This window comes from Bemisia tabaci, chromosome 7, assembly GCF_918797505.1.
Source record: "Bemisia tabaci chromosome 7, PGI_BMITA_v3".
Taxonomy (NCBI): Eukaryota; Metazoa; Arthropoda; class Insecta; order Hemiptera; family Aleyrodidae; genus Bemisia; species Bemisia tabaci.
This window is the reverse complement of record NC_092799.1, coordinates 7,151,093-7,171,463: the sequence shown is the minus strand read 5'-3', so window position 1 is coordinate 7,171,463 and position 20,371 is coordinate 7,151,093. Positions and strand designations below refer to the sequence as shown.

Below are 20,371 nucleotides of genomic sequence, written 5' to 3'. Positions count from 1 at the left end.
CATCTTAGTTGTTGTTGTTGTTTTTTTTTTTTTTTATTGTTTGAATTTGTGTTACCTTCTCAACGAGAAATATAAACAATTATTTTACATTATGAGGTAGTGTTACAGAATGCATCAACAGTTTAGAGGCATTTTTTCTTAAATCATCTTAGTTAGGAGTTGATTTCAGTAATTTTTACCGCACGAATCGTGTTTCACGTTATATTCGTGTTTTACGTTAAATGTTGGTTAAGAAACATGTATCAGAATGCTTAACTTCGATCCTTGTCCAGTGGTCCATTGTGAGTAAAATATTTTGAAAAATTGAGCAAGTATATTCATAAGATTTATTTTCATATGGGGAAATTTGGCAACATTTGAAGGCTCATACGGGGTTGTTCCTTAGCAGGGCTCTATTTTCAATAGGATCGCTGATCCCAAGTTCAGCGGAGGGATCGTCTGGGTCGCTCCCACGAGCCTCGAGGATGAGCGAGATTATCGCGAGCTGAACACACACAAAAATCGATCCCTCCGGATTCCGGGGGGCTTTTGTAACGGCCCGGAGTCGCTCTAATTCGGTCTATTAATTTTGATCCGGTCTGGGAGTGCCTTTTCCTTTCCCTTTTCTTGTCTTGCTTTTTTGAAACGCGTCCACGATTCATTCATCGTCGCTCCCCTTACGAAAGAACGTAAGCACTTTTCAATGTTGCCAAAGTTCCCTCGCAAATTGCATTATTACCAGGAGCGTCTTGGGCATTTTTAACTGAAAATTTCACTGATTTTTCTTTAGAATTCATGCAAAAATTAGAAACATTTTTGATAAAAATTGCAAGGATACATTTTTGTAAAATAAATTTATTGTTTGAGGCAATTTGGCACCCTTGGAATGGAGTTACGTTCCCTCGTCGGCATAACCGGCCGGTGGCGCGTGGGATCAACAAGTGGGAGAGCCTGTAATTGGAAAATTGATGACCTTCTCCCTCGCTCCTTCGTCTCTCTTCCTTTGCCCTCTTTCTCTCTCTCGTTCCCGATTTCCTCCCTCCTCTTTCCTGTCTCTGTCTGTTCCCTCTTTGTTTCTCTTTCCTTTCTCCTTCCCTCTGTTTCTTCCTCTACATTCTCTCTCTCTCCACATTTCGATCCCGTTTTCTGTCCTCCTTTGTTCGTCTCTGAAAAACATTTACCTATCATCGCCTTTTCCCTATTTCTTACTTTCCCTCTTTTTCTTCTTTTCTCCTTTTTATTCTCTTCGTCTGGGTCTTTTCTTTGGTTATTCCTTCTTACTCTCTTCTTATCACTCTCGGTTTTGTTATTTTTTTATTTCCTATTCTATAATTCAATTGTATAATTCTAGAGGATACAGTTCGTCGTCTCCCGGAGGAGGGAACGTAACTTATTTCCAAGGTTCCCTAATAGACTCAAACAATTCCATTTTTTACAAGATTGAATCTGCGCAAATTTTGTCTTAAATGTGTCTAATTTTGGCATCAGTCAGAGAAAAATTTGGTGAAATTTTAGTAAAAAATGCCCAAGATTCTTCGTGTAAAAGAGCGATTTGGAAGAGTAAATTTGGCAACATTGAAATTTAGTTGTTCTTTCGTGAGAGAAACAACTTTTAGAAATCAACCTAATTTAAATTTTCATTAAGAGAACACCTCTGTGCCACCCTTAGACAAGAGAATCAAGACACAGGAAAACGCAACCCCTCAAACATAGATATCTTGCAAGGAGTATGTTGATTTGCTTATCTCGGAATTGAAGGCGAAATAAGAAAGCACTTAACCGACGCACCCCAAACCCCGTCGCGTCAATTCAATTCTATCTAAACGTTCATTCAGAAAACTCCATTGTGCCAGAAAATACAGCCGTAATTTCGCCCCGTCAGTCCAAAAAACGAGGGCGCTGGACCTCTTACGCCCACGGCCTTTTACACGCGCAGCCTTTGACTCCAATTCCGTCTATTAATTTGAAGCCGGCCGAGAATGCCCTTTCCCTTTTCTTATCTCGCACGTCTCAGACGCGTCTTCTGTTCGACTCATTTCGCCTCCACGCAACTTCATTTCGAAATGAGCCGCGAAAGACCCGGAGTTATGTGAAGAATAAAGTTCATCTAAAAATGCACTTATGCTGTTTCGTTACGATTTGTGCTTCACTCATCTCGTGCCCCTCAGACGTAAGAACTTAACTTCATTCCGAGATGAGCCCTGAAAGACACGGAGTTATCAGGAAGATAGAGCTCATCCGAAATGCACTTACGTTCTTATGTGCGAGGGGCTTCTCGCCTTGTTCGCCTATCGATCGCCACTAAACTCTCTCCTATTTTTAGGTAATTGTTTACGTCTTCAAGCCTTCGACTGAGCGCTGTATCTTGGAGCCGTGGGGTCGAGAGCTCGGCTTCGTCGTCTGCTATGGTGCTATTGTTCTTAAGCTCTACAGGTAAGCGTCAGCCTTCATAAAAAGTGTCATGTTTTCATTGAGTCCTGTCAATTCGACTGATTGATGCCTCTGCCTCGATAGGATCTACCCGAAAATGCCGCGCTGACGCTGAGGAAAAACGCCGTATGGGCTTTCAGGCGTTGCCAGAATTTCCTTCGATAGAAAACGGATTTACTGGAAAAATTCTGCATATTTTTTTTTTCAATTTTTCGGACAATATTGTTCGGAATTTAATTTGAAATATCTGGAAATCTGAAAGGAAAATATGCGTAACTTTCTTCTAAAGTAAACATTTTGTTAGAGGAAATTTTGGCAATATTTGAATGCTCAGACGGCGTTCTTCCTCAGCACGGCAAAATAATTCCCCCATACTCTCATGAGAAGTAAAAACGCCGTATCTACATTTAAATGTTGTCAAATTTCCCCTGAGAAAATTCATAATTTTCGGAAAACTAGTGCAAATTTTTGTCTAACTTTTCGGATAATTTTATGAGTAATTATTATTGATATATCTTTAAAATTTCGAGGAGATAAATTCATAATTTTGCTCAAGAATTGATAATTTATCAGAATAATATGTGACAACATTCGAATGGTTATACTACGTTTTTCCTCAGGACGGCAAAATGAGTCTTTCGCTTCTTTCAGCTGTCCTCGTGTCGATTAATTTTACAGACTCATGACTCTGTAAATTGAGAGGTAGACCTTCGAAAATTGAGTGCTCATGAAACAGTTTTGAGTTCTATCAAATTTTATAATCGGTCGATCGGAGGTAGGGTTATAATAACTTGAGTGGTTGAGGAAAAAATTGTAAATTTGGTTCTAAAATGCTTCCACGTGTTCATGAAATTCCTCCTAATGAAATCAAAACACGTACTTTACTTACTTTTGTGAGGTAAGAGTTTAAGTTTGACATTATTCGTAGAACCTGATGCAACAACATATTTAAATTCTAATTAAAGCTGGAACTTCCAATTTTCTTTTTTACAGTTTGTGAAACCAAACTCTAGCTATACTTTTGAAGCTCTCAAAACTCATTATTCTATCCTTTATTTTAAAAAAATGATCAAATAAATAAATGTATCTTATTTAAAGATGATTCAATAATTAGTAGTACGTTACTCCAAGGTAATTTAAAATTTCAACTATTTGGCCTACGCTACAAGGTTTAGGAGGCATTTTTGTTATGATTTTAACATAATTTTCTCGAAAGGAGGCTCCGACACAAAATGAGAATTAAACCAGCTTAAGTTGAAAGTCGTCTAAGTTCTTTATTGGAAAAAGGTCATTTAAAACGAATCTTAAACGACTTGATGCAATTAGTTCTGACTTCAAAGGGGAAAATAAACAAACAGTAAAAAACGTTTTTAATTAAATGCATCGAGAAGTTTGTGATGGACAGTTCGCTGCAGCTCGCGAAACGGCGCGAAACAGGGAACAGGGATTGCATTTTAGTTTTGAACGAAGAAACTTTAAGTTTGATTAGGGAAGAAGCTTTGAATGAAGTTTCCGGAAATTAGAATTACACAAGAACTCTGTCACGATAAATTGAAAATTTGTCCTCATCGCCGTTCCCTCCCAAAAGAACTTAACTCCATTATATTGTTGCCAAATTTCCCCCCGCAATTTTACTCGGAGAATCTTGAGCATTTTCAACCGAAAACGTCTCCGATTTTTCTTAAGATTTGATGTCAAAAATTAGAAACATCTGAATAAAAATTTCATCGGTACATTTGGATTGCATTTTGCAAGAAGGAACCAGAAGAATTGCAATGATGCTAAGATTGTGCATTTTCATCCTCTGCAATGAAATTACTGAACCCATGAAAAAATATGAAATTTACAGGGTAATTTTTGTCTTGAATTTACAGTTTTTAGCGAGTAAAATAGAGTCTGTTAATGGATAATCAGGTTTTTCTTCCAAGACAAAAGAAGTTGCTCAGTCTTAGCAACATTGCAATGCTCCTGGTTCCTTTTCGCAAAATGCAATCCACTTTCGCAAAATAAATTAATTTTTTAGTCGATCTGACAACATAGGAACTGAGTTACGTTCCTTCGTCCTGCAGCCTGATTATTGAAATTTTTTGTTTGTCGGATCGACATAGATGCCATAGGTTAAAAGGCGGAGCGTGATTGGTCGGCTATGTCTTATCGCTGCTTTATCGTGCCTTTGTCAGGTGGAATGATCGACATACTGTCGGAAACTTAAGAGGTGCCGTTAGCTTGTCGATCATTCCACCTGACAAAGGCACGACAAAGCAGCGATAAGACATAGCCGACCAATCACGCTCCGCCTTTTAACCTATGTCATCTATGTCGATCCGACAAACAAAACATTTCAATAACGTTATTACGACATTAATCAGCGCGCATTCATCCTGAAGGGCGTGTTCTCGGAAACACGCGAAAACCGCTTCTTTTGAGATGCAATTCGTAGATTTACAACGCAAGTTAGGGCGTTCCGAAACTCGCGAGGTATCACCTGAAAAAATGACGTGGCTCCCTCGCGAACTTTAAGAAGACTCATAAGGATAAAAAACGAGCAAACATTTATTGGTCTTTTAACAATGAAGGTAAGAAGGGGGTGGGGGAGGGGGAGCGGCGCTACTAACGTTGCAGCAGTGTCTACGTTAATCTCATTTTAATGGCATCTTTTTCTGTCGTTTTATGAATTCAACAAGAGGCACTGCCAGCTTGGCGAAGCTCCGTAATAGTTGTGATCCCGAGACGCAGCGTGCGGATGCTTAAAAAACCATATTTTTTGCAGCCAACTCTTAGTCGCGCTTTTGTTTGGCAGTAAAATAGGAAGCTGTTGGAGAAGATAATTGAGCCTCTTGAAGCCGTAACCAGCGCAGCATCACAAGTGCAGGAAGAATGAATTGTCCTTGAGTGGTTCTTACCTACGTATGACGTTGTTCAGTGGACGTAAATATGGTTGTATTCCGAGACTCAAGACTTTCTCTCTTTACTTTCTTTCCACTCATGCAGTTTATTCAAGTTTTTTAAGGGCGATTTGGAGGAATTATTTTTATGTTTGAGGATAGATAAAACTTAGAAAAGTTGAAGTAAGATAGGTTCACCTAAATGTGTACAATATAGCTCGTTTTACGGGCTGTAAGAAGTTGTTTCGGTTATAAACTTGATGCAACAATTTTCAGGTATTTCTGAGGAAAGGTTTCAGAGCACTAACTGTACAAAAAACTTCATAGCATGATGATCTACGAATAATCTCAAATTAAAACTCTTACCTCTTGTAATTAGGTAGCATAGGTGTATTGGCCCCTTTATAAAGGAAAAATGCTGCTTTAACGTATACGTAAATTTGTTTTTCGTGACTTTTATCGTGACGTTTATCTTAAATCAACCGATTGTAAAATCTGATCGAACACTTAATATAAATTGCAAATAAATGTGGTAATTTATTCTCCTTTATGGAAAATTTAGTTTATTTCTATCAAATCTGACCGTGAAAAAGTGTATCAAAGTGTATCTCTCCACGTATCTCTGCTTGCGACGTAGTAGACTCTATCTGTCATGATTTTTTTGTCTTTGGAAAACTAGTCAATTTAATTTCTTGAAAATGTCTTTGATTTTTCTCCTGTGTTAGCAGAATATTCTGTATAAACTTTAAGTTATAAACTAGGCTTCTTTCTCTTAAAAAAATGAAATCGGAGCGGAAATTTCGAGACACCGTAATGGAGATACTTAGTTTTGCACTTTGGCCATTGATCTATTTTAAAAATATTTTCATTTTCGTGTTGGGCGAAACTTCTTCTGGAGTATTGAACTATATTTTGCAATTGAGAGACACAATACCTGGCTCGGCTTAGAAATAACGTAGCTACCATTAGTTCCCCTATGCAGAAAAGCGTTTTTACGGATGAGCCAGAAACCGTAGTTCCTAATTTGCAATTAAGAACTATAAATTTCGGCCTGGTTTAAAAACAACGTATGTGCCATTAATTTCCCCATGCACATTAGTGTTTTTTGCAGTGTTTTGAAAAATGCAGTCCAATTGGATAACATTTTGCAATAAGGAAACACAATCTCTAGCTCCTCTATAAATATACCTTTCTGCATAGGGAAACCGATGATTCATAAGTTGTTTCTAAAATGAGCCACACTGGGGGAAAAAAAAACACATTGGATCTAGAGTCCCGACTCTTAAAAACATCGACAAGAAAAAGTACTCTTGATTCAATCAGAATCTAGCTTAAATCAAGAACCAAGCCTCTTAATTTAAGCGGATTGCGTTTCTTGTCGTTCCTTTTCGATTTTCTTTTCAATGTTTTCAAGAGTCTGGACTCTAGATCCAATGTGTTTTTTTTCCCCCAGGGCAGAAATTGTAGTTCCCAATTGAAAAATGCCGTCCGATTTATCAAAAACTTCGGCAACGCCGCCTGAACTTCCCGTTGTATACATATTCATTCATTTTGGCGCGGGGTGGATGTGGCCGTAGCGCTCGGCGGAAGATGAATGATGGTGGCTGTCTTTTTTTTCTCGGTGACGGCGCCCCGGTGCAGGATTTTGATGGAATTCCGGACGCGGAAAGCCCGTCGATGGGTCGTCAGAGACAAAGACTTGCTGACCTACTTGCTGGGCATGGTCGTCGTCGTGGTGGCCTACCTCGCGGCGTGGACCGTTTCCGTCCTCAACTTCCTCCAAGAGGGCTTCTCTATCCTCATCCGAGTTCACGCCTTCCCCAACCCCGAGATCGTCGCCTGCAAACCGCTCTGGTGGGACCATGTAACTCAGATAGGTGAGTCCTCTATCATGTATCTAGCCCAAGTAAATAGTCAAATCAGGCATTTTGTCAAATGCCTGTGTGCGATAACTCCGCGATGGCACCGGCGTGCCGCGGCGCTTAGAGCTACTATTTTGCCACGCAGGTGTCGCAAAGTATCATGCGAGATTGAAGGCACCTTGACGTATCATGATTGATAGCATCTTTCAAAAGCACGAAGTTCCCTCGTAAATTAAATCGAGTGACGACGACAAATAGAGAGCGGTAGTCGAAAAACTTACTAAGTCCTAGAGTCCCTTTATACTGAGAGTCAAGACAATGTGAATCCATTTCTGATTGGTTCCCGTATTTTAGGCCTTCACAGTGCCACAAACGGGAATAAAGATTACAGTTTCACCGATTGCGAAGATTATAATCTGGAATGGATCGGGGAATTGCGGGTTCGGCAAGGAACAAACGGAATGAGGGAAGGAACGAAGAAAGGAATTAGAGAATGGGCCGATCAAAGATTACGAAAAACGTTCAATTTCTGTAATCTTTATTCCCGTTTGTGACTCCATGAGGGGTGTTGTCTTGACTCTCAGTATAAAGGGACTCTACTAAGTCCTACTATCGGTATTCAATTAAGTTTAGGATGCTTTTTGAACTTCATTAGAGGAAAGAGTGACTTGATTCAAACACAAATATGCTCAAATTGACCACCGAGAAGATTTCCTTTTGAATCAATAAAGAAGACAATGCTTGTTTAAAGAAGAAAAGATGGTTATGTAAGAAGAAAAGTCACTTACATCAAGCAGAAATCCGCTTTCATTCAGCGATTTTATTCTTGATTCAAAATATAATCTTCTTGACGGCATGCTCCAGAATATTTTTACCCTAATCGAGTCACTTTTTTCTCTAATGAAATTCAAGAAATCTACCAAACGTTATTAAATACGGATGCTGGTACTGAGTGAGTTTTTGGATTGCCGCTCTCTTTTTATGTCGTAGTTGATTTATTTTGCGAGGAAAGAACTGCACTCTTAAAAGATGCCTGTCATTCTTCATATGTTGGAGCGCCTTCAATTTCATATGATACTGTGAAACATCTCTGTTGTGAAATAGTTGCTTGGAGCGCCGTGGCGTGGCATGATGCTAGCGCCGAACGCGCTTTGGCGCCTAAAAACCTAAGGGGATACTTCAAGCGTTGCGCAATGCGTGAAGTATCCCCTTAGGTTTGTAGGCGCCGCTTGGTTAGGTTGTTCCGCGCTGCCATCATGCCACGCCGCTCCGCTCTGTTATGCTCTAATACTTAAACTCGCGGAGTCAGCGTTTTTCAGCTCATGATTTTGAAATGTTTGCTTACTCTGCATGGATTATTCTCAGTTGAATCGATAAAAAAAAAGAAAACCATATAAATCGACGGTGTAATTCGGCAATCACATAACTGGGTTTGCGACGTCGCAGACTTCCTGTCATACTTTATTTTTTAAACGGGAAACTACTCAACGGCAATTTTGTAAAACTGCCGTGATTTTTCTTCTCCGTGCGAAGAAAATTCTGCAAAGACTCCAAGGAATGATGTCAATTTGTTCTCCTTAAAGAAAATATCATAGAGGCAGAGATTTTCAATTACAGCAAACGAGATATGTGATTGCGGACTTACGCCGTCGCTATACACATTAGAAGAAAATATAATGTGTGTTTTGTAAACATTAAGGTGGCTCCATGTCAAATTTAATGATTCCAAAGCACTTTAATTTTCGTCTTGAATATTTTGTGCTTTTACTGTAGCTCTGCTGCAACGTGATGTGCGCGCGACCCAACTCACCCAAATTGGACGTATTTGACATTAAATTGACGTATTCGGGCATATGCGTAGAGTAATAATATCATACTTTACGCCGAAAAAACGAAACTGAAAGTTAAATGCGTTAACTTCCAAAAACCATACATAATCCAACGAAAATAAATAATTGGTAAATAACAGCTTTCTTGTATGCAAAGAAAAAAAATTAAAAATGTTAAAAAAGAGATGTCGACACAAAATTACATAGCCCCTTCAATTCTGAAGATACTACAAACGAACTGTACCTTAAAATGTTCATATCCCAGAAGCAAAAGTTCCCATGACGAATATTGCTATCGCTAGCGATTGCAAAAACCAACTTGTTAATTTTTTCCTCTCTTTTATAAATTTTTATATAGTTTTTTTCAACACAATACGTTACATTGAGATTGATATCGATGCCATCGCCTGGAGAAGGTTTTAAAAAGATTTGCCACATTTTTAAAAAAGAAAATGGCTCTAATGTGAAATAATATTTTCAAAAAACAAAAATAAAACCAAAACAAAAAAACAAAAGAAACAGCACGTGAGCGGACAAAAAATCTTCGACGGAATGTCCTAAAGCCGAAGAAAGGACCGCAACCACATTCTTTTATATTTTATCGGTAGAAGCGGGTGGTTGCATTGTTGAAGAACAATAAAAAAATTACCTTACTCAAACATGATAAAACAAACGAGGAGGTTGTTCTACCTACCGGCATTATTTCTCTGATCCCACCGTAGCACAATTAAGGACCATTTAAAGTTGCTACCAGGCAAAATCCACCCTCGACGCATTTTACGCCCTGCTCAAGATATCATAAAAATGCGCTCAACAGGATGAATAATTTTCTGCAATTCGCGTCGCGAATAATATCATAATAGTCGGGTGCACCGAAGTCTTTAATTGGATTCATTCTCTGCGAGATCCGAGCATTTACGGAGAACTGAAGCTTTGCCGTTTAAAGGGAAAACCACGTTTTCTCCCGTTGAAATACATCTATAGATGTAAGGTTTTTGCTGTGAACGACAGGGCTGGATTCGCACTGGGTATCTTTTCCCATTAATGTCTGTTATTTCGCTCCATCGAACAAAACTTCAAAGCATCCTGATTTTCACTCGAATTAATTTTAACGCGCACGGAGGAAAAAGTCGGAAGAATTCGCTCGTAGGTATTTCCGTCGCCCGTCTCTCGCAGTTCGGTTCTACGGGGTGTTCTCAGTTCATCGAGAGCAAATTCAAGGAAGTATTTGAAGCGTTTATTGTGAAAAAGTCCCAACTCTGACGAACGAAATTTTGCAACGGACGAGAAAAACTTCACAGGAGGTGGACCTGTTTGCATAACAGGTCTGTTGCAAGGAACACGGAGAAAAAAACTTTGTGCGTGGGGCCCGAAGTTGAGGTCATATGGATCTCTGAAGTTTTCGGATCACATATCTGAAAACTTGAGGTCCAGCTGCCGAAGTTCGGGTCAGACATCTGAAGTACTTCGACACATACCGAAAGGTTCGGGCCACACATCTGAAGTACTCCGGTACATATGCCGAAGTGCCTCGATGTCTGATCCGAATTTCGGCAGCTCGACCATAAGTTTTCGGACGCGTGACCAGAAAACTTCAGAGATCCATGTGACCTCAACTTCCGGTCCAATGTACGAAGTTTTTTTCTCCGTGAGGAGATATAGCCCACCGAATACACTCTCTGAGGGAGAATTTGCTCGAAAATCACGCTGGACACATTAAAAAAAGTCCGAAATCCACCCTTAAGTGGGCAATCTGCGTAGTTTGTGACACGCTTTTTGTCATGGGAACGGAGTTCCCCATGATATTAGAATCGTTCCGTTGCCTTCGCTATGGGATTCCCTATACCGCTGCGACCTTGAGCGTTTCGCCCAGTCTCCGATTTTTGGTTGATTTTCCGATGTATCAAAAACCGTTGTATTTTTTAGCCAATCATGTCTCTATGTCAAGTTGTGTTGATTGCTAAAATTCGCTTTCAGCGAGTTTTTTTTCTCCTGGAGATGTCGCGTCTGACTGGTAAATCTGCGCAGAACCACGAAGTTCCGTTTTTAGGCAAATTCTTTTTTTTGGGAGGTTCTGATTGGTTATTTTTCGCCATCAGTTTTCTGTTCGTTGGTGCAAAAGATCGCCTACCTCGGTGTTCTTGAGAAGCCGCCATTATCCCACCTCAAATTTGAAAAATAGAAGTAAAGAAATAATAACCATCGAACAAGGTGGAAAATTGTTCTGGAGGACTCGTTACGGATAAAGAAGTCAAAATCAGAGCTCGATTGATTGATTTAATTCATGGATACGCAAATATTGCCTTAGCTCAACTGCCGCGATCGGAATGCATAATGGGATGAACCTCGAGACGCATTAAAACAGTGCGAACCATGGCTCCTACAGCAATGCGCATCCCAAAAGCAGTCAAGGTCTCTTGTGATAAGTCCCGCCCATTGCCCGAGTCTTTTAAATGCTATTTTTACTCCCGCTCACGTGGATCCGTCATAGCCTAGTTGACCAAGCCGCCTCGTAATTGTGATTAGACGCGGGCGCCCGGCGATCGTGAATTCGATACCCGACGATGGGAACTACTTTTTAATGATTGTATTGAATGTTTTAGACTAATCATCAAAAAATAATTAATAGTAGATGATAAATGTACGAACATTTTCTCGTGAGTTAATATGTTAAACAAAAATACTGGAATATACCTCCTTCATATAATCAGCCACATGTTCCCCCAAATTAATGACGTTATTTTCTTTTTTCAATAAAGTTAATTTGCATTCAACGTTCGTAAGTTAAGCAAAAAGTACCTATTGATACAAATAGAAAGACATGAAAATAGTATGTCTAACATTTCAGTTTTTTTTTTTTTTTTTTTATTTATTTATTTTTTGTTTTTTTGTTTTTTCAATAAAACAAATTGACTGGGACTAGAATCATCGTATCTCTGAAGACAAAAGCTAAGTTTTTTGATACAGAAATACTAATATATTCATCCTTTATATAATCAGGGAGATGTTGACCCAAATATTGATGTATATTTTCTCTGTTCGCCCAAATTAATGATGGTATTTTCTTTTTTCAATAAAATTAATTTACATTCCACGTTCTTAAAGCAATATTTTCTCAAAAACTCAGCAAAAAATAACAATTTATACCTACGCAAAAAGTAAATAAATAAAAAAATAAATAAATAAAGCAATGACATGAAAGTAGTATAGGTAGTACACATCTAACATTTCGGTTACATCTATTTGAATGAAAAAAATGGCAACTTAGGAAGCACATAGGTCACTTATCGACGGTGAAACTACCAAACCACGTATCTCGGTTTGCGACGTCGCAGACTTCCTGTCATACTTTATTTTTTAAATGAAAAGCTACTTAACGTCCAGTCTTGAAAATTTCCGTGATTTTTCCTCTTCGTGCGGAGAAAATTCTGTGAAAATTTCAAGGAATGATATTGATTTGGTCTACTTCAAAAAAATAAAATGTGAGCGGAGATTTTTAAACACAGCAAACGAGATACGTGGTTTGGCAGTTTCACCGTCGTTATGATGCGTATTCGGGCATATGCGTAGAGTAAAAATATCATACTTTACGCCGAAAAAACGAAACTGAAAGTTAAATGCGTTAACTTCCTAAAACCATACATAATCCAACGAAAATAAATAATTGGTAAATAACAGCTTTCTTGTATGCAAAGAAAAAAAATTAAAAATGTTAAAAAAGAGATGTCGACACAAAATTACATAGCCCCTTCAATTCTGAAGATACTACAAACGAACTGTACCTTAAAATTTTCATATCCCAGAAGCAAAAGTTCCCATGACGAATATTGCTATCGCTAGCGATTGCAAAAACCAACTTGTTAATTTTTTCCTCTCTTTTATAAATTTTTATATAGTTTTTTTCAACACAATACGTTACATTGAGATTGATATCGATGCCATCGCCTGGAGAAGGTTTTAAAAAGATTTGCCACATTTTTAAAAAAGAAAATGGCTCTAATGTGAAATAATATTTTCAAAAAACAAAAATAAAACCAAAACAAAAAAACAAAAGAAACAGCACGTGAGCGGACAAAAAATCTTCGACGGAATGTCCTAAAGCCGAAGAAAGGACCGCAACCACATTCTTTTACATTTTATCGGTAGAAGCGGGTGGTTGCATTGTTGAAGAACAATAAAAAAATTACCTTACTCAAACATGATAAAACAAACGAGGAGGTTGTTCTACCTACCGGCATTATTTCTCTGATCCCACCGTAGCACAATTAAGGACCATTTAAAGTTGCTACCAGGCAAAATCCACCCTCGACGCATTTTACGCCCTGCTCAAGATATCATAAAAATGCGCTCAACAGGATGAATAATTTTCTGCAATTCGCGTCGCGAATAATATCATAATAGTCGGGTGCACCGAAGTCTTTAATTGGATTCATTCTCTGCGAGATCCGAGCATTTACGGAGAACTGAAGCTTTGCCGTTTAAAGGGAAAACCACGTTTTCTCCCGTTGAAATACATCTATAGATGTAAGGTTTTTGCTGTGAACGACAGGGCTGGATTCGCACTGGGTATCTTTTCCCATTAATGTCTGTTATTTCGCTCCATCGAACAAAACTTCAAAGCATCCTGATTTTCACTCGAATTAATTTTAACGCGCACGGAGGAAAAAGTCGGAAGAATTCGCTCGTAGGTATTTCCGTCGCCCGTCTCTCGCAGTTCGGTTCTACGGGGTGTTCTCAGTTCATCGAGAGCAAATTCAAGGAAGTATTTGAAGCGTTTATTGTGAAAAAGTCCCAACTCTGACGAACGAAATTTTGCAACGGACGAGAAAAACTTCACAGGAGGTGGACCTGTTTGCATAACAGGTCTGTTGCAAGGAACACGGAGAAAAAAACTTTGTGCGTGGGGCCCGAAGTTGAGGTCATATGGATCTCTGAAGTTTTCGGATCACATATCTGAAAACTTGAGGTCCAGCTGCCGAAGTTCGGGTCAGACATCTGAAGTACTTCGACACATACCGAAAGGTTCGGGCCACACATCTGAAGTACTCCGGTACATATGCCGAAGTGCCTCGATGTCTGATCCGAATTTCGGCAGCTCGACCATAAGTTTTCGGACGCGTGACCAGAAAACTTCAGAGATCCATGTGACCTCAACTTCCGGTCCAATGTACGAAGTTTTTTTCTCCGTGAGGAGATATAGCCCACCGAATACACTCTCTGAGGGAGAATTTGCTCGAAAATCACGCTGGACACATTAAAAAAAGTCCGAAATCCACCCTTAAGTGGGCAATCTGCGTAGTTTGTGACACGCTTTTTGTCATGGGAACGGAGTTCCCCATGATATTAGAATCGTTCCGTTGCCTTCGCTATGGGATTCCCTATACCGCTGCGACCTTGAGCGTTTCGCCCAGTCTCCGATTTTTGGTTGATTTTCCGATGTATCAAAAACCGTTGTATTTTTTAGCCAATCATGTCTCTATGTCAAGTTGTGTTGATTGCTAAAATTCGCTTTCAGCGAGTTTTTTTTCTCCTGGAGATGTCGCGTCTGACTGGTAAATCTGCGCAGAACCACGAAGTTCCGTTTTTAGGCAAATTCTTTTTTTTGGGAGGTTCTGATTGGTTATTTTTCGCCATCAGTTTTCTGTTCGTTGGTGCAAAAGATCGCCTACCTCGGTGTTCTTGAGAAGCCGCCATTATCCCACCTCAAATTTGAAAAATAGAAGTAAAGAAATAATAACCATCGAACAAGGTGGAAAATTGTTCTGGAGGACTCGTTACGGATAAAGAAGTCAAAATCAGAGCTCGATTGATTGATTTAATTCATGGATACGCAAATATTGCCTTAGCTCAACTGCCGCGATCGGAATGCATAATGGGATGAACCTCGAGACGCATTAAAACAGTGCGAACCATGGCTCCTACAGCAATGCGCATCCCAAAAGCAGTCAAGGTCTCTTGTGATAAGTCCCGCCCATTGCCCGAGTCTTTTAAATGCTATTTTTACTCCCGCTCACGTGGATCCGTCATAGCCTAGTTGACCAAGCCGCCTCGTAATTGTGATTAGACGCGGGCGCCCGGCGATCGTGAATTCGATACCCGACGATGGGAACTACTTTTTAATGATTGTATTGAATGTTTTAGACTAATCATCAAAAAATAATTAATAGTAGATGATAAATGTACGAACATTTTCTCGTGAGTTAATATGTTAAACAAAAATACTGGAATATACCTCCTTCATATAATCAGCCACATGTTCCCCCAAATTAATGACGTTATTTTCTTTTTTCAATAAAGTTAATTTGCATTCAACGTTCGTAAGTTAAGCAAAAAGTACCTATTGATACAAATAGAAAGACATGAAAATAGTATGTCTAACATTTCAGTTTTTTTTTTTTTTTTTTTATTTATTTATTTTTTGTTTTTTTGTTTTTTCAATAAAACAAATTGACTGGGACTAGAATCATCGTATCTCTGAAGACAAAAGCTAAGTTTTTTGATACAGAAATACTAATATATTCATCCTTTATATAATCAGGGAGATGTTGACCCAAATATTGATGTATATTTTCTCTGTTCGCCCAAATTAATGATGGTATTTTCTTTTTTCAATAAAATTAATTTACATTCCACGTTCTTAAAGCAATATTTTCTCAAAAACTCAGCAAAAAATAACAATTTATACCTACGCAAAAAGTAAATAAATAAAAAAATAAATAAATAAAGCAATGACATGAAAGTAGTATAGGTAGTACACATCTAACATTTCGGTTACATCTATTTGAATGAAAAAAATGGCAACTTAGGAAGCACATAGGTCACTTATCGACGGTGAAACTACCAAACCACGTATCTCGGTTTGCGACGTCGCAGACTTCCTGTCATACTTTATTTTTTAAATGAAAAGCTACTTAACGTCCAGTCTTGAAAATTTCCGTGATTTTTCCTCTTCGTGCGGAGAAAATTCTGTGAAAATTTCAAGGAATGATATTGATTTGGTCTACTTCAAAAAAATAAAATGTGAGCGGAGATTTTTAAACACAGCAAACGAGATACGTGGTTTGGCAGTTTCACCGTCGTTATGATGCGTATTCGGGCATATGCGTAGAGTAAAAATATCATACTTTACGCCGAAAAAACGAAACTGAAAGTTAAATGCGTTAACTTCCTAAAACCATACATAATCCAACGAAAATAAATAATTGGTAAATAACAGCTTTCTTGTATGCAAAGAAAAAAAATTAAAAATGTTAAAAAAGAGATGTCGACACAAAATTACATAGCCCCTTCAATTCTGAAGATACTACAAACGAACTGTACCTTAAAATTTTCATATCCCAGAAGCAAAAGTTCCCATGACGAATATTGCTATCGCTAGCGATTGCAAAAACCAACTTGTTAATTTTTTCCTCTCTTTTATAAATTTTTATATAGTTTTTTTCAACACAATACGTTACATTGAGATTGATATCGATGCCATCGCCTGGAGAAGGTTTTAAAAAGATTTGCCACATTTTTAAAAAAGAAAATGGCTCTAATGTGAAATAATATTTTCAAAAAACAAAAATAAAACCAAAACAAAAAAACAAAAGAAACAGCACGTGAGCGGACAAAAAATCTTCGACGGAATGTCCTAAAGCCGAAGAAAGGACCGCAACCACATTCTTTTACATTTTATCGGTAGAAGCGGGTGGTTGCATTGTTGAAGAACAATAAAAAAATTACCTTACTCAAACATGATAAAACAAACGAGGAGGTTGTTCTACCTACCGGCATTATTTCTCTGATCCCACCGTAGCACAATTAAGGACCATTTAAAGTTGCTACCAGGCAAAATCCACCCTCGACGCATTTTACGCCCTGCTCAAGATATCATAAAAATGCGCTCAACAGGATGAATAATTTTCTGCAATTCGCGTCGCGAATAATATCATAATAGTCGGGTGCACCGAAGTCTTTAATTGGATTCATTCTCTGCGAGATCCGAGCATTTACGGAGAACTGAAGCTTTGCCGTTTAAAGGGAAAACCACGTTTTCTCCCGTTGAAATACATCTATAGATGTAAGGTTTTTGCTGTGAACGACAGGGCTGGATTCGCACTGGGTATCTTTTCCCATTAATGTCTGTTATTTCGCTCCATCGAACAAAACTTCAAAGCATCCTGATTTTCACTCGAATTAATTTTAACGCGCACGGAGGAAAAAGTCGGAAGAATTCGCTCGTAGGTATTTCCGTCGCCCGTCTCTCGCAGTTCGGTTCTACGGGGTGTTCTCAGTTCATCGAGAGCAAATTCAAGGAAGTATTTGAAGCGTTTATTGTGAAAAAGTCCCAACTCTGACGAACGAAATTTTGCAACGGACGAGAAAAACTTCACAGGAGGTGGACCTGTTTGCATAACAGGTCTGTTGCAAGGAACACGGAGAAAAAAACTTTGTGCGTGGGGCCCGAAGTTGAGGTCATATGGATCTCTGAAGTTTTCGGATCACATATCTGAAAACTTGAGGTCCAGCTGCCGAAGTTCGGGTCAGACATCTGAAGTACTTCGACACATACCGAAAGGTTCGGGCCACACATCTGAAGTACTCCGGTACATATGCCGAAGTGCCTCGATGTCTGATCCGAATTTCGGCAGCTCGACCATAAGTTTTCGGACGCGTGACCAGAAAACTTCAGAGATCCATGTGACCTCAACTTCCGGTCCAATGTACGAAGTTTTTTTCTCCGTGAGGAGATATAGCCCACCGAATACACTCTCTGAGGGAGAATTTGCTCGAAAATCACGCTGGACACATTAAAAAAAGTCCGAAATCCACCCTTAAGTGGGCAATCTGCGTAGTTTGTGACACGCTTTTTGTCATGGGAACGGAGTTCCCCATGATATTAGAATCGTTCCGTTGCCTTCGCTATGGGATTCCCTATACCGCTGCGACCTTGAGCGTTTCGCCCAGTCTCCGATTTTTGGTTGATTTTCCGATGTATCAAAAACCGTTGTATTTTTTAGCCAATCATGTCTCTATGTCAAGTTGTGTTGATTGCTAAAATTCGCTTTCAGCGAGTTTTTTTTCTCCTGGAGATGTCGCGTCTGACTGGTAAATCTGCGCAGAACCACGAAGTTCCGTTTTTAGGCAAATTCTTTTTTTTGGGAGGTTCTGATTGGTTATTTTTCGCCATCAGTTTTCTGTTCGTTGGTGCAAAAGATCGCCTACCTCGGTGTTCTTGAGAAGCCGCCATTATCCCACCTCAAATTTGAAAAATAGAAGTAAAGAAATAATAACCATCGAACAAGGTGGAAAATTGTTCTGGAGGACTCGTTACGGATAAAGAAGTCAAAATCAGAGCTCGATTGATTGATTTAATTCATGGATACGCAAATATTGCCTTAGCTCAACTGCCGCGATCGGAATGCATAATGGGATGAACCTCGAGACGCATTAAAACAGTGCGAACCATGGCTCCTACAGCAATGCGCATCCCAAAAGCAGTCAAGGTCTCTTGTGATAAGTCCCGCCCATTGCCCGAGTCTTTTAAATGCTATTTTTACTCCCGCTCACGTGGATCCGTCATAGCCTAGTTGACCAAGCCGCCTCGTAATTGTGATTAGACGCGGGCGCCCGGCGATCGTGAATTCGATACCCGACGATGGGAACTACTTTTTAATGATTGTATTGAATGTTTTAGACTAATCATCAAAAAATAATTAATAGTAGATGATAAATGTACGAACATTTTCTCGTGAGTTAATATGTTAAACAAAAATACTGGAATATACCTCCTTCATATAATCAGCCACATGTTCCCCCAAATTAATGACGTTATTTTCTTTTTTCAATAAAGTTAATTTGCATTCAACGTTCGTAAGTTAAGCAAAAAGTACCTATTGATACAAATAGAAAGACATGAAAATAGTATGTCTAACATTTCAGTTTTTTTTTTTTTTTTTTTATTTATTTATTTTTTGTTTTTTTGTTTTTTCAATAAAACAAATTGACTGGGACTAGAATCATCGTATCTCTGAAGACAAAAGCTAAGTTTTTTGATACAGAAATACTAATATATTCATCCTTTATATAATCAGGGAGATGTTGACCCAAATATTGATGTATATTTTCTCTGTTCGCCCAAATTAATGATGGTATTTTCTTTTTTCAATAAAATTAATTTACATTCCACGTTCTTAAAGCAATATTTTCTCAAAAACTCAGCAAAAAATAACAATTTATACCTACGCAAAAAGTAAATAAATAAAAAAATAAATAAATAAAGCAATGACATGAAAGTAGTATAGGTAGTACACATCTAACATTTCGGTTACATCTATTTGAATGAAAAAAATGGCAACTTAGGAAGCACATAGGTCACTTATCGACGGTGAAACTACCAAACCACGTATCTCGGTTTGCGACGTCGCAGACTTCCTGTCATACTTTATTTTTTAAATGAAAAGCTACTTAACGTCCAGTCTTGAAAATTTCCGTGATTTTTCCTCTTCGTGCGGAGAAAATTCTGTGAAAATTTCAAGGAATGATATTGATTTGGTCTACTTCAAAAAAATAAAATGTGAGCGGAGATTTTTAAACACAGCAAACGAGATACGTGGTTTGGCAGTTTCACCGTCGTTATGATGCGTATTCGGGCATATGCGTAGAGTAAAAATATCATACTTTACGCCGAAAAAACGAAACTGAAAGTTAAATGCGTTAACTTCCTAAAACCATACATAATCCAACGAAAATAAATAATTGGTAAATAACAGCTTTCTTGTATGCAAAGAAAAAAAATTAAAAATGTTAAAAAAGAGATGTCGACACAAAATTACATAGCCCCTTCAATTCTGAAGATACTACAAACGAACTGTACCTTAAAATTTTCATATCCCAGAAGCAAAAGTTCCCATGACGAATATTGCTATCGCTAGCGATTGCAAAAACCAACTTGTTCAAAGGAGGAGTTGCGTTTTGGGCCTTTTCCGGCCCCACCTGGATTTTGCTAAATGTTTCATATTTTCAAAGTACTAGTTTTAGGTAGACCCTGTGCCAAATATTAGACCGAACGGAGCCCATGCAAGGGCGCAGCAGCGCCTCAAACCCAAAATCCTGGAATCGAAAAACAATTATTTTCGTCGACTTTTTCGACTGTTATCACTCTTCCAGCACATGATTCTTATGTATTTTTTTGCGTACTTTTCGTTTCTGGCCTTTTTAAAGGCCTCCGATCAATTTTAAGGGGCCTTATGGCCCATTGTTGCCATTTTTGGCCCATTTTTAGGGGTTTTTTCCATTTAACACATTCAAAACTCAACTTAATCCAAAAACTGTGTACATTTTTGAAAAGTACGTAAAAAAATGAATAAAAAATGTTCGTAAAATTTTTTCCTATGTTGCCAAA

The 20,371-nt window shown here is 38.5% G+C and overlaps 1 protein-coding gene across 1 annotated transcript in view; it reads left to right on the top strand.

Moving 5' to 3' along the window:
• The window catches only part of LOC109032661 (G-protein coupled receptor 158 smog), a 193,281-nt gene that overhangs the window by 113,974 nt on the left and 58,936 nt on the right, over positions 1 to 20,371 (top strand). The window contains exons 7-8 of the mRNA XM_072302120.1: positions 2,303 to 2,412; positions 6,936 to 7,171. Of these exons, the coding sequence (XP_072158221.1) occupies positions 2,303 to 2,412; positions 6,936 to 7,171 (346 nt within the window). The remainder of the gene's footprint in view (positions 1 to 2,302; positions 2,413 to 6,935; positions 7,172 to 20,371) is intronic.